The 14,554-nt window shown below is 48.7% G+C and overlaps 4 protein-coding genes across 4 annotated transcripts; 2 read left to right on the top strand and 2 right to left on the bottom strand.

The window, feature by feature from the left end:
* Nucleotides 1-2,126: 2,126 nt before the first annotated feature.
* On the bottom strand, nt 2,127-5,085 carry NFIA_003680 (LysM peptidoglycan-binding domain-containing protein; the record flags this gene model as incomplete). Its single annotated transcript, XM_001258908.1, has 7 exons — nt 2,127-2,351; nt 2,408-2,704; nt 3,244-3,620; nt 3,856-4,192; nt 4,388-4,468; nt 4,550-4,626; nt 4,746-5,085. The coding sequence occupies 7 exons, from the start codon at nt 5,083-5,085 to the stop codon at nt 2,127-2,129; spliced, it is 1,734 nt and encodes a 577-aa protein (XP_001258909.1).
* A 2,361-nt stretch (nt 5,086-7,446) lies between these two features.
* Nucleotides 7,447-8,953, top strand: NFIA_003670 (putative chitinase; the record flags this gene model as incomplete). The annotated part of the gene is made up of 6 exons (XM_001258907.1): nt 7,447-7,517; nt 7,698-7,997; nt 8,063-8,261; nt 8,329-8,372; nt 8,445-8,653; nt 8,709-8,953. 6 exons carry the CDS (start codon nt 7,447-7,449, stop codon nt 8,951-8,953), a joined length of 1,068 nt encoding a protein of 355 aa, XP_001258908.1.
* A 224-nt stretch (nt 8,954-9,177) lies between these two features.
* NFIA_003660 (uncharacterized protein) lies at nt 9,178-12,352 on the bottom strand (the record flags this gene model as incomplete). The annotated part of the gene is made up of 5 exons (XM_001258906.1): nt 9,178-9,555; nt 9,649-10,766; nt 10,788-10,928; nt 11,018-12,169; nt 12,265-12,352. 5 exons carry the CDS (start codon nt 12,350-12,352, stop codon nt 9,178-9,180), a joined length of 2,877 nt encoding a protein of 958 aa, XP_001258907.1.
* Nucleotides 12,353-12,479: 127 nt separating this feature from the next.
* NFIA_003650 (uncharacterized protein) lies at nt 12,480-14,347 on the top strand (the record flags this gene model as incomplete). The annotated part of the gene is made up of 7 exons (XM_001258905.1): nt 12,480-12,600; nt 12,676-12,783; nt 12,834-13,016; nt 13,070-13,573; nt 13,640-13,757; nt 13,830-14,177; nt 14,236-14,347. 7 exons carry the CDS (start codon nt 12,480-12,482, stop codon nt 14,345-14,347), a joined length of 1,494 nt encoding a protein of 497 aa, XP_001258906.1.
* Between the last annotated feature and the right edge of the window lie 207 nt (nt 14,348-14,554).

The following is a 14,554-nucleotide window of genomic DNA, read 5'->3' as shown; positions in this document are numbered from 1 at the left end:
AGCTAATGCCCAGGGAAGCGCCAGCTTCTTAGCGTCACGCCCCGACTGGGAAACCCCCAGCTGATTGGCGCATTTGGGGGAACCACCATGAAGATCATGTACTTTGGTGCCTCCTTGACTCTTTGAAACGATCAATTGCCAGAATAGGGTGCAGGAGACAAAGTGGGCCCGGCACGGGGTATCAACAATGGCTTCCATGGACCTGACGACCCAGGTATTAGCCTAATAGGGGTATTTGTCCGCATAAAGGATGTAGGTCCGTCTGTGACTCAATGACTCGGGGCTCTACCAAGGAAGATAGAGTGACATCGGCTCTGTGTTAGCTTAGACCAAGAGCTGTAGCATGACGTATCTCAGGCTGAGTCGGCCAGGCGAGCCGGCTCTGTACCCCCATCTCACAGGCCTTTCTCTGTCTTGAATAATCCAACAATAACAATGGTTGGCTGTCTTATTTTTAATGATAAGTTATCGCTAATGAAAAATCAGACTGAATTATCTGACCATGTTTGGGACCGTTCATTTTAGAAAACCATCTATGATGTAAGTGGCTTTGCGGTATATTTATTTTAACAGCATAATTTCAGACTTCAACATGTTCCGTTGTTAGGTATTCGGGATGTAAAAAGCTACATTATATAATTTATGGAGTGACCGACACGCGCGAGATCCATGAAGCCCCATTCCGTCGTCGAGGCCTCGCGCATCCAGTTGTTACAACACCAACACCGCAGGGCGGGTGTGACAGGCAGACTTGCGGAGCAACGATAACCAACCACAGCCCCTAATATCAGAATTGATGATGTACAGTGCTCCGTTAGAAGCGGATGGGAGTTTGGGATTCCGTATGGGATACGCAACTTTTGCCTTAATACAATTTACAGCCCGTAATTGGGGATTGTTTACTATATACTCCGTAGACGGCTAACACTCCAAATTTTAGAAACTAGAACTAAACCTGGTCCGTTCCAATTTGGTGCAAGTTTCTCCGCAAAATCTCCCCCTAGACCTAGATAGGCAGTCACTAACTCACTATAGTTAGATTTTGGTTTGGTTTAGTTCTACTTTGGGTTGGTTTCAGGCCTACATCTTCGTAGTTTATAAGTAGAGCTTATACTTACTTAATTATCCTTTAGGGAAAATAGTCTACTCTTTTTTCTTATTAGGAAGATAATAGATACCTCTACTACCTATACTAGATTTAACTAGCTTAGTAGGCTTTATAGTACCTTTAAAGGAATATATACCTATATTATATAGAGGATAAGCTACCTACTTATAGGTATTATATAGGGCTACACTTATAATCTTACTTTTATTATTATTCTTAATTATGTAGCAGGCAGCCTAGTAATTACATTTATAGTTCTTATAGTCTTTATAGGTTAAGCTAACCTTAACTAATCTACTAGGATAGCCAGACCTATAGTATCTATTATTAAAGCTATACCACCTATATTTTAGAGCTATGGTTAGAGGATAGTACTAGGAATAGTAGCTAACACTATTATAGCCTATAGATTTAAGTATATAGTTATTAGAGCTCTTACACTATTTATCCTCCTGCTTAATTATTTACTAGCCTAATAGATAGGGCTTACTATAGTTACTCTACTTATAGGTATTATAGTTAGTTATTTTAATAATATAGTTATTATCTTATACCTGCTATTATACTAAAATAGACTTATTTAATACTATAGCTAGCATGCCTGTGAAGGTGCTATTCTATATATTATAGCTAATAGCCTAAACTATAATACTACTAAGATACTGCTCTCAGGCAAAGTTAGTCTTAATCTAAAATATTTCCTTATTATTATAAGACACCTACTAGTCATCCTAGTGTATTACTTTAATAACTGCATCCTTATGTAGTTTTATAGATAGCTATTTACTAGATATAATATCTATAATCTTACTATTAAGTAAAACTCTAGTTTTATTACTGCACTCACCCTTCTTCCTACTAGATAGATAAAGATACCTAGGCTTTATGCAGCCCAGACTGGTAATAATATAGGCATGCCTGTAGAATACTAAGCCTATGGTCACTATGTCTGCATCAATGTTGTTCCACTATAGTAGATTAAACACTGTCTTCATCTCAGTCAAGTTGGTGTGGGCATTCAAGTATTCGCCAGTCCATTTATTTCCCCGATCACAGGAACAACACTCGACTCTGCAGCCCGCAAGCGTATCTGGATCGGTGTAGCGGTCACCGCATAAGCAGTGACCTGCGTCGAGGCCGTCGAGTCCACGTACGTGAGGATCTGGCGGTTATTCAACCGTCTCGTGCAGAGATGTTCGCCTGCGCAGTCGAAGTGTCTGCTCTTCGTCAACACCAGCCTCGCCTCAAATGACCTAGTCAAGTGAAACGTGAACGTGAAACGAGGAAAGCCAAACTCACTCCGGACAACAGACATTCGTCGTCTCCTGCCGCTCTTTCGAGTCGGGAGTGTGCAGCCGTAGTATCCCGACGGACACATCCCGGGACTGTAGTAGACGTTTTCGAGCCACCTGTCCGGACAGCAGTCGTTGCCGTAGGGGCCCTGGCAGCCGATTTCGAGGCGGGAGCACCAGTCGAGGTAGGTTCTTGTGTGGATGTCGAAGCAGGAGGATGGCGGGGTGAAGGGGGTAGTTCAGGGGCCGGCGATTGTGGCGGTTGTGTCGAGTGCGATGCGGGAGTCGTAGCTTTGGACCTCTTCTAGGTAGAGAATAATGATAATAAAGTAGAATAGTTGGTTTGTGCAGAGCATGGTGTACAGTTGTTTAACGTACTTGTTGTCTACTGTCATATCTACTTCATATATATTTAGCCAAACGGCCAGAATAAGACACAGAGGAAGAAAAATAGCAGGAGTTTAATGCTTATATAGTTACGTCCTATCATGAGTAGTAATAGGTATTATCGCCATATCTAAGTAGTTAACTATGTCTTGAGCCACGGTATCTGGCAGATGATAGCTAACAGATCTGTCAAGCAGTGATGATTTCAGCATATCTCTTCCTGAGAAGATGATTCGACGACTTATAGATGTACTAAAGGGAGGGAGCAAAAACCAAGGCGGCCACTGGAGGCAACAGATTCGCAGCCGCCGTAGGAAGATGACTGAGGTCATGACCAGCGCCATGGCATATCAAGTTCCAACAGACGAAAGAGGCCATAGCCCGTTGAGCATCAGGGCTCTACACGCCCACACACACAGCATGCCCAAGCCAGAGCGTTGAGCAATCAGAGCCAACGCCCGGATTCCACAAATAAAAGTCCGACAAAGAGATGCCGTTCTTTGCCGCGATCGCCTGGCACCCGTCTCCAGAAACAACTGTGTGCCAGTTCGTACAGTTAGCAGCAGCGTCGGGTTGGGTCGGGGCCGGAGGCGTAGCAACGGTTGACGAGGTTGTAGTAGTGGCGGTTGCGGTTGCGGTTGCAGTTGTGGATGGTACAGTAGAGGTGGTTACATTGCGTTGACCCTGCTGCACGCATAGTTGCAAGTATCCGTCGCTAGAGAGGGCGCTCCATAGGTTCTTGTCACAGTCTGTTCCGAGCCAGGGATTCATGCTGGTCACTTCAGGGACAGTGACGTTGAAGAGGCCGGGGAACATGGAGCAGTTGAAGAGGGCTTGTGAAGCAGTTAGCGATCTGAACAAGAACGCTTTTATGGATCGTTTTAAGGGAGTTTACACTGGTCCTGGGCCCGAAGCTCAATGTAGCAGTTACAGGCTGAAGGTTGAACCGAAGTAGATGGAATAAGCGTCATGTTCGCTGAGAAGCAATAATCGTAAGGGAAATACTCGATCACTTCAGGAGGAAGTTACGTTAGCTTATGAAGAAAGTCGGTGGTGATAGAAGAATACCTTTTGGCTCGCCGGAAATCAGGCAGTAGCTATACGCAGGATCCAGAACACAATTCTGCGGGTCAAGGCTGGGGTTCCAGTGAATCAATTGCTCGACGGTGGAACCCAAGTTAATGGACCAGCTGCTACAAGAGTTGAGGCTCTCATAATCGGCGATCTTTGTATTAAAAGCATTTCCATAAATTGTACAATTAGTCCACGTTCCTGGGGCCTTCGGATTCAGCGGAGGCGTAGCAATGGGTACTGGAGTAAATGCTGTTGTCGAAGGTGCCTTCGTGAAGGTGTACGAAGGCGTCGTGACGGGGTAAGCCGGGTACGTTGCAATGTTACCCACTGCCTGCACGCAGTAGGACGTGTTTAGCCACAGATTAGAGCAGTTGACATCGACTTGGGGGTTTAAGAAGTAAAAGTCGTTCAAGGAGATGCCGAATTTGACAGAGATAGACGAGCAGTAGTCTCCAGATTGGACCTTCATTATGGATCGGTATGAGAAGGCTTCAGAGTTTAGGAAAATGGGTGCAACAGAACTTACAAGATACCATTCCGCGCAATTGGTATTAGACTGTCCCTGTGCGTTGGTGGGCACTGGGGCTGCCGTTGTCGGCGTAGTGCCCTGATGAATTGGTACAGTTCCCATGGGGGAACTGAATTACTAGATTTAGTATGAGTCTCAAAGAAAGGGGCCAGAACGTACCTTGCAAAAAGAAACCAACCCCGCCAGGTAGCTAGATTGGAACAGCCGGAGTTGATGATAGGATTCCACGCTAGCAGCTGCGCGAAGGTAATATTCAAGCTGGCTGTAAGCGAATCGCATGTGTCTGGCATATCTAATTAGTGCGTGGTACAAGTTGGCGGAAGACACAGTGTTCTGCCCTCTGAGAGGGAATTACAAGCCAGGTCCAAGGCATTTGACGAGATCAGATCGTATGTGGAAACATTGACGGCACCCGAGATTGACACACAAGAGTCGTCTGCTTGAACATGATAGGAGCCCCCAGCACATGTGTGGGTCATTGTAGGTGTAGCTGTAGTTGCATTGATTGCATACGCTGTAGGTGTGGCATAGGTATAGGTGGTTGCGCTGCAGCTGGCTGTCAAGGACGCAAAGTCAGCCGCATCATCGTCCGAGTAGCTAAATGGTGAGGAAAGCTGCAGCTTTTGAAGTGAGAGCTGGCACGGAGAGCAGTTCTGTGCCGCTGTATACTCGGTCTGATTTGCCCAGCTAGCCATAACAACATCACAGTATTCCCCAGTAGATCTATTACGAACGAAGAACGAATACAAATCAGTCCAATCCGTGTGAAAGCCACGCAGGAACGGGAAGTCTACACTTACGGCTCAGTCAAGCACGAAAGCTCCGAGGAGTAAAGATATCGGTCGATCAGGAACGTTGCTAAGGGAATCAAGTCAGGACAATTCACATAAGGCAGCCAAGAGATATACCAGGATACGCTGTTGCACCGGGCACCATGACGTCTGTAGGCGCTGTGCAGGCCTTCTGCATAGTTGTGCGAAGGGATTGAAGGTCTTTCCGCCATGAGCTTTGGCACAAGAGGTCTAGTTGCGTGCGGTTCAGTCGTTCGAAGCTGGCGTCTCTGTATTCATATTGAAGTTCGGCTTGCAAGCTCTGTACCAGAAGTATGGAGCCAATGAATGACTTGATTGTTCTTACTCAATCCCTGTGTACAACGCCAACCAGAACGGGCATGATGAGATAGTTGTATTAACAGCTTCAAAGCATGGTTCGCTCAGCCCCAAGAGCTCTAATGGCAGGACAATGCCGTCGAACTGTTGTGCCACAACCAGAGACGCCAGCAATGCGACGGAAAACTTGAATATGGCGGCCATCCGCAATCAAATTTGAGCACTGGTACACAGAAGGCTTGATGATGACCAGAGTAGAAAGGAATACGCGAAGGGCAACAGAGTGAGGTATTAGTTCAAGTTTTTAATCGGGGATTTCGACCTCCTGCTACTACTTTGTATGCCTGCTACGGAGTAGTCCCTACTCCTCCGTATCATTGACTGACTAAAATTTCCAAAAGTTTCCCGCTTCCGGAAACTGTCGTAGTTGGAAGCATGGAGATGGTCCATTACCATAGTGGCCTGAGGGAGCTTGGTTGCGGCATTATTGTGCGAAATATGTCTTAGATCTCTGTTTCATTCGATACCTGATCAGTATTAGTTCTCAATCGCGCCGGTGATCAGCCCCCAATATGGAAATAGTATCATACCCTGGACTCCTGGAGGACTAGATCGTAGGCTAAAGGTATGGCCGTCCCTGCGGCAATGCAAGTAGTATTATTGAGGACCTTCTGGCTGTTGTCTAGACGCGCCGTTTTAACTGCTAGGATTTCTCGTATGATATCCCTCTCTAGCGTCGGATATGACCGGGTCGACCGACCTCTGAGCTGGACCTGAAATACTTAGCTTACAGGGATTCTTGGCTCACACTTTCGCTTGGTTCATTGGCGTTGCGTTAGTAGCATGCTAAAGATCTAAAGCTTAGATAGTTAGTTTCATATACAAGCTTTTTTCTCCACTCAACCAATCATAAGCGCTACTTTGTGGATACAGATAATTACCCAAACCTCTTGGCCGGCAGGGTTCACAGATAGACAGTCAAGCAAAATGATCTCAGCGCCTGATAATCCCAGTGAAGTCAAACAGACCGGCATTTTCAACACACATATCTACTCACTGATGGAGCCGTCTCGCAGAATGGACCGATGTTCAGAATCTCCGACTAGGGGAAGAGAAACCCGAGGTTACATCGGCCCCCCAGATCCTAGTCGAAGTTGATGCCTGGTGTTCGGCCGGTGAAAATGGCCTCATCAGAGTTCCGAGCGTTACTGCGGTAAATGGACGTGCAGTGGAGACAGAGGGTCAAAGAGAGGTTTCGAGTTCATGACCTCGACAGGCTGGGAGTCTGGGAAACCGAAGAGATGAAATAACACCCTTGGTCCATCTTTCGTTTCTTCATTCGAGGCCTTTCAAAGTCCACGTATAGTTCTGTGAGACCCTTGAGATGTTGGTGCATCTGATTGGAGTCTTGTGGCTTGTCAGTGGTGTTCTGGCTGCGAGTAGTCATGGACACCTGCACAGAGCCCGTCGCACCACCGGGAGGATTCTCGAGTTGACCTATCTTTATCCGACTCTTTGATGCGACGCGATGACTATTCTTGCGGTCCCGCCAGTGAGTTTATTTCCTTCAAGGCGCATATATGATCTTGGAACTTTTGTCTTTCTGATATGCTATTTTAGAACCATGTAGTAACGGAGCGTGCTGTGGTGGTGAGTGAAAGACCATCCCAGCAGCAGCAAGACCTCGACTTGACTGAGAAACTGTAGCGAGCGGATACTGTGGTTATGGCCCGAAATACTGTGGACAGGGCTGTGTGAGCAATTGCGATGCCAGTGCCGAATGTGGCGAGTTCGCGAATCCTGCCAACAAGACGTGTCCGCTGAACACATGGTTTGCGCTTGTCCTTGACATTGAATAATATGCAATTGCTGACGGTAGCCTGTCTACCCACTTAGTTGCTCTCAGTATGGCTTTTGTGGTACGACAAAAGATTTCTGTAATGATAAATGCCAGTCACACTGCGAGCTGCACCCACAGGCTCCCAGCGGCTCAAAACGCAACAATACCCTTTCCAAAGGTAGGCTACCCACATTTCCTGCTGCAATTGCCACAAGAAAGGATTCTAAGCGAGTACAGTTATTGGGTACTATGAGGCATGGAGTGATCGATCCGCCTGTCACAAGACATCACCCAGCGACCTCCCCTGTTTGTGGTTCTCCCTGTTTGCTTGCTCGCTATAAACTAACTGTCCATTCAGTGGACGCTTAACGAATCTCAACTATGCCTTTGCCTACATTGATCCCGACAGCTTTCAGCTCATGACCATGGATGCCGCGACCCGCTTGTCCCTTTTCACTGATCTAGCTAACCTCAAACTGACCAAGCCGGATCTGAAGATTTTCATCAGTGTCGGTGGCTGGACCTTTTCTGACAATAACACACTCACTCAGCCTGTATTCGGGAATATAGCCCGGAGTTCTTCTATCAGGGAGAAATTCGCCAAGAATGTGCTCGCCTTTTTGGATGAGTACGGTTTTGATGGAGTGGACATCGACTGGTATGTCTATCTTCTCTCAGTTGTTCCCTATTTGATTACCTATCGTGCCAACATCAGCTGCTTAGGGAATACCCTGGCGCGGGAGACCGCGGTGGTAAGCCGGGGGATACCAAGAACTATGTCGAATTGCTTCAAGCCCTGAGGAAGGAGTTCGACAATTCCGGCCGAGAGCTAGGTATCACATTTACAGCTCCCTCGTCCTATTGGTATCTTCGCTGGTTCGACCTGCCAGGGATGCTCAAGTACGCCAACTGGATGAATCTTGTAAGCTTCTATTCGATCTCCAACATTCCATACAATGACCAGGACAGTTGACAGAAGGATATGGTAGATGACATATGACCTTCACGGAGTCTGGGATAGCAACAATCCAATGTAAGTCCAGTTGGTTCTGTTACAAACAATGAATAAACGTCCAGACCACCAGATTAATAAATCTGGTGACAGAGGCTCGATCGTCCAGGCTCATACCAACTTGACCGAGATCAAATTCGCCACTGAGCTATTGTGGAGGACGAAACTATCGCCCTCAGAGATCGCCATAGGATTTGGTTTCTATGGCCGTGCCTTCACACTGGCAGACCCAAGCTGCACAACTCCCGGCTGCCCCTTCAGCGGGGGTGCGAAACCAGGAGTGTGTACCGCTACCAGTGGATGTTCGTGGAGATTCCTTCTCGGTATTGTTCAAATTCACGCTGATTCGAATCTCAGATCTTGCATACTACGAAATTCAGAAAATCTTATCTGATAACCCGCATATCACGCCGGTCCATGACAAGGAAGCTGCCGTCAAATACTTTACATGGGACTCGAACCAATGGATATCCTACGATGACAAGGATACGTTCCAGGAGAAGTTGGACTGGGTAAACAGCCATGGCTTTTCTGGATCTCTCATATGGGCCTCTGATTTAGGTATGCTACAGTGTGATGAATATATTGTATGGTTTATCTGATAAGGAGATGCAGATGACTACAATTGGACAGCCTATAAAGTACTAACAGGCATTTTAAGTCAGTGCTGAACCCTGTAGATACCGTTAAACAATCAAAGATATCACTATAACGCTCTGTCCTCAGCATTGATCACGAAATAATAATCATTGCTTCTCAGAAAAAGAATGGAATTGACCATCGAATTAGCTTGGCCTAAACTGACTTGACAGAAGTCACGCAGCCATCAGTCCAGTTCTTCAACCACAAAATCAGCCATCTTCAAGCCATAATTGACCAGGGTACAAAACTGGTAGACGGCCAACCCCATATACATGAGTTCATTCTCGAACTCGTCGTTCCACCTTGCCACCGATTTTCCCCAAGTTGCACCAAACGAGGCTACTGTTTCTATGAATCCATCCACAATTAGGACTTCCTTTTTGCTGTCTTGACTGGCATCCATTATATCTCCCGTCAGGGAAAGACAGAGGGTTGGAACCGACAGGACAGCACTGATTGTTCCCTTCCATCGTTTGATCACCGGTCGTTCCAAGTTCTTCTTCTTGCCCACGATCTTAACGACTGTGCCGGCGAAGAGATCAGCCCCTGCGAGGACCCACCCCTAACAGATCGAATGTCAGTTTGTCTCTCAGGTTTATATGGGACGGGATTGATGCGGAATGAATGTAAGTAACCATTATCGCCGAGTACCTACCGCATATTTGATAGCATCCCTGGTGCCCAGCGCGGTGGTGGTCACTCCAGATAAAGCGGCCGGGGTTTCCCCGACTGGCCAGGTCGAGAATCCTCCCACGGTTTCGAAGGTGAGCGACGCCGAATCCAACACATTCATCAAACTGTCGATAGGTCCAATCGGAACTGTTTCCAGCCCAATCCCCTCGAAGACGCCATCGACCCCCAGCGAAAGCATGTCGAACTCGCCCCCCACTAGGACCACGCTTGACCCCGCGGCACGACTGAACCCCAGGATATCCGACGCGAGCGATGCGTCTCCCTGACCCTGAACATACTGGGCAAAGGTGCTCTTCGTCAACCTCCCGTGCAACTTCGGGGGCGCACACTTCTTCTTGGCTTTATACAGCACCGTGGTGGGAATGGCGATTAACAGTGCGCAGAAATTCAGCAGTGTCAAGGGTCGTCCGCGGGCGATCACGTTTTTCCACAGCCACGTAACCACGGGAATATCGACCTCTTTGGTAGCCAGATCGCGGATCATGCCGATGCCCAGCTTCAGGGCATCGAACAGGATGTCAGCTAACTGCTCCAAGGCATCGATCATCCCGTTGATCAGGTCGCTTTCCAGCTTATTGACCACATCCCGCACGCTGAAGCTGGCGGGGTTGAAAAACTCAACTAGGTCCTTGGCCACGTCCATCAGAGTCCTCATGATGATCTTGACCTCGTCTTGGACATCGTCCCACAGCTTCACCAGCTGGTCTTCGGTGCTGTCCGCCGCCACGAGAGTGGTCTCGTCGTGCAACACCGCATTTGTCGGTCCCCCACCATAGGTGAAACAGTACGTGGACCAGTTATAGGTCACTCCAGCCTTGATTTCGTCGTCGTCACCCTGGTCCACGTTGCCGCCCCCGTCATTTGTGGCCGCGGCATCCTGATGTGATGCATTCTTCTCCGTGCCGACCCGCGCTTGCTCATAGTCATTGGCTTGGAGATCAGTGAGATTTTGCAGGATAGTGGTGCGAATATTCTCCAACCACTTATGCACGTTGAGGTCAGCTCCAGTGAGTAACTCCTCTCCGTAATCTAATGCGGCGTTGAACCCTGCGACGACACTGTCCGTTGTAGCCAGAATATCTGTTCATTCAAAGAGATAACTGATGAATTCAATAATATCTTTAATCACAGCACCGATCTTTTTGAAGACCCAGATGACGCCTTTCACGATTGATGTGATGGTCGTCAGGGTGATCTCGTAGATCTCCTCGCCAATATGGACGATGAACTTCCACGCACCATCTGCGACAGAGATGAGCCCATGGTCACTGTTCCGGAGAGGGAGAGATAAAAATGAGAAAACGGGAAAAACTAAACTGAGTTGAACTTACCGACAAGGTCACAACTCCAGTGCCAGACAGTGTCGGCAACATCGCCCAGCCAATGCCACATTCCGTTGAAAGCGTCCCCCACATCTGACCAGAACCCAAAAGGGACGAGAATATCTGGGGAATTGTTGGGGTTCTCTGGGGCAACGACGGTTGCGTGATACGCCTGCGCTCGATCCTTATCCTTGTTATTAAGATCCTTCGCACTGGCCACTAACTGCTTGAATGCGGTCACCGCTCCTTTTGCATCTTCAGGGTCGAGCTGCTTTGCAAACAACGGGCTTCCATCAGGCTTTTTCAGGTTCTGGACATCGTCCGGTGTTTTGACTCCCTCGATTCGAGGAAGCACCTTTTGAGACGGATCCAGGACCGGGTCGATCAGGTTTCTTTCCGCCGCTGTAGCCATCGGCTTCGATGGTGCTCGCGCCGGACGATAGACATCGACCGCGAACTTGTGAATTGTCGCATCGTCGGTCTGCAGGAGGATATTCAACACCCCCTTGGCATCAGTTTGGTGCCACTCCGCCGTTGGCGAAAGAGTGGTATGACAGCCGTTAATAATGCACCGAACCACGCCGGAACAGCTGACGCGCAGCCAGCAGCCCGGGAGGAGGTCTGCGGAATCCCCATCGCCGTCATTCACCACTGTCGCATGCAGGCGGACCATGATTCCGGTCACTGGAGTCACAGTCTCCACCGAGGCATGCCAGAACGGGTACTGTTGCCACGCCTGGGAGATGGGGTCCTGCTGCAGCAACAACAGGTTTCCATGCTCATCCACGGACAGCAGACTACTGACCAAAAGCCTGCTACCCCCGTCGGCTGGCCTACTGGACAGCAGACTGGAGATCCGGCCCCCTAGCCCTTTCGCCAGCAGTGGGATTACCACGCCCTTGGAGAGAGCCGTGGTCGTGGTGGTGTAGTAATGCACCGCGTCGGCCGCTGTGGTGTACCAGAGACGGAGGTTCTCACCGGTCTGCGAGAGATGCAGATCCTTGAGGTCAGTGATCTTTTTCAGCTCATCAATTACCGTGCCAGGGCCCCCGTGCGGTGATCGGTACTCCTTGTACGTCAACGCGGTGATCGCCTCGCCGCCCACCAGCACGACAGTCCATTTCTTGGCTGGGTCCAGGAAGGAAGCCAGGCAGGTTGCTCCTGGTGAAAGGATCAGTGAATAAGTCAAGGGGCCACGACGGAAAAATCCACGCATGGAGTGCCAATCTCAGCCCCAATCCAAGAGGTATCCTTACCTTTGGGACAGGGAACCTGGACGGCGAAGTCATCACCGTCGTCATCTTCACCTCCATCTAGGACCTTGAATGCAGGATTCAAGAACATGTGGAAGCTTGCCCAGGGAGATGACGATAGCCCGTTGACACACTTTAAGAAAAGCATTCACGGGGAGTATATTGAAGCTGATGTCGGGATCCCTTCCGTGAAGCTCCATGTCGAAAGTCGGCAGCCCATGCTATATTTTCTATTGGCCTTGAAGAATGGTGAACTGGCTGTGTACGAGAGTGATGAGTCCGACACGCTCTTCAAATGGGACATCAAGGACTGGGTCCTCGCTTTCAATGTGGTCATTAGTAAGTGCAATGGACGTCCTTCCACCGCCAGGAGCATGGAAGCGGCCTCTAACCACCTGTCTCTCCCTCTATTAGACCAGAAGAAGATTACCAAGGACTCGGAGGAATATAAGAAGTTTAAGGAGCGTGCAGGGCTTCCCGAGTCGAACTTCTCTCTTGCGCAGCTCTTTATTGATGCGTCATGTGAGTGCCATTGATCCTTGAGGGTGTTTGCTACTTACAGAGAAAATCAGCTAGCACGAAATTCAACCAGGATTTGACAACCTTTGGCGAGCACAATTTGAGTGAATTGACCCCGGCGGCGAAAGCCAGCGTACTTCAATTCATCGATCACTGGATCAAGGTCATGTCCGAAAGCGGCAGTAGCATTCTAGGGTATTCAGCCCAACGTGAACAAACCAAGGGCGCTGATGAGCGTAAGGAGTTCTGGGACGTGTGGTGCGGGCAACCAATGCTAAAGCTCGTGCAGTCAACAAATACGCGCCGTCTTTCCCTCCCACCAGTATCGATTACTTCTGTTACCCATGGCGTGGAGCGGATGGAAGTGGTGCGAACAAGGATGACCAGGACAGCAATGCTCTGTCCTATCTCTTAATGTCTGATTTCAAGAACCCCCCGGCAGAGGGCGCCATGCAATATAGTGGGCCGTGGGTCGATGGCGATGACCGAGTGGCCTCGTTCTGTATGAACCGAGCTTTGTTTTGGAACTGGATGCTGCCGATAGCCAGGCAGGTTGTGGCAATGACACCGGTGCCAGATACACCACATGTCAGTTATGCGGGGACACCGTCAGACATGCCCTGGCGGACCAGGCCCAAATATCATATTGGGGATACCAATGCTTCTGCCGATGACTACAAATGGGTACCAAATCCCTCCGGCGGATGGTCAACGAGCTCGCCCATGAAATTCGAACAGAACAAAGTCACTGATCCTCATAACTCGAATGACTGGATGATCGGGGAGGAATGGGGTATGCTTGAGGTCCCCTCCCTGCGTGTGCCGGTACAAACAAGCCGAGGAAACTAACCTTGTGTAGGTGATGAAATTCAAGCCACCGTCTCTTTCGGTGCTGGAACTGAAAGACTGACGGTGAAGGGGGGGAGTAAGTTCAGATATCAGATCGATCATCACAGAGACGGATTGAGTGGTACGAGGTAAGTGCTGCCCTGTCTCTCCTCTCATGACATTTGTTTGTCTTGCTGATAGCGCTGTGTCTGTTCCTGCAGTTTCTGGGTGGAGGTATTCACCGACTGGCAACTCTCTATCGACATGACATCTATTGAAGAGGGCGGGATAGTCTTTCATCCAAAGGAGAACAATGACGAAGATGTGAAAGTCACATATAAGGAGTATGGGGACATGAAAATGGAGAGTACTGCGGAGGATCTTGCTGGGGGCATTGCAGATCAGGTCAAGCAAAACATGACTGCTGCTCTGGATAGCGTGAGTGACACACTGTCCCAGGCGATGGCCAATGCAAACCGCCTGTGTCTCCCTGCTGCCGGCACTTTCTTTATGAAAGACCCTGTTTTCAACGATGGCGGTGATCTGCTGATCAAACTGGAATATGATGGGTGTGTTTTGTCCAATGTCTGTCCGTGCTCTGCCACAGTAATCTGACAGTCTAAACAGGGCGGATCCTCCACCACCCCCATCCAAAGGAAAATACAGATTCCGTCCACCGATGTCGACGACTTCCGTCCGTCGCCTGGATTTTAATGCAGTGGCCGTTGTCAATCCATGAGACTGGCGCCTCTGGCAGGGAGATATGTGGGTACAGGTACATAGCCTGTACAGAGGGACTGAATAACCTTTCTCTTTTCAACTATTCTATTTATTGCTTCTCGTCTATCACAGTCATAACGTAGAACGAATATTTTGTTAAACATCACCTAAATACTCTTCTTATATGACGGACATACTTCCTGGCCCGTGGTGATAGGTCAACTAG

Source organism: Aspergillus fischeri, genomic scaffold (assembly GCF_000149645.3).
Source record: "Aspergillus fischeri NRRL 181 1099437636265 genomic scaffold, whole genome shotgun sequence".
In the NCBI taxonomy this organism is placed as follows: domain Eukaryota; kingdom Fungi; phylum Ascomycota; class Eurotiomycetes; order Eurotiales; family Aspergillaceae; genus Aspergillus; species Aspergillus fischeri.
Note: the sequence above shows the minus strand (reverse complement) of the source record. Positions and strands in the feature narration are given on the sequence as shown.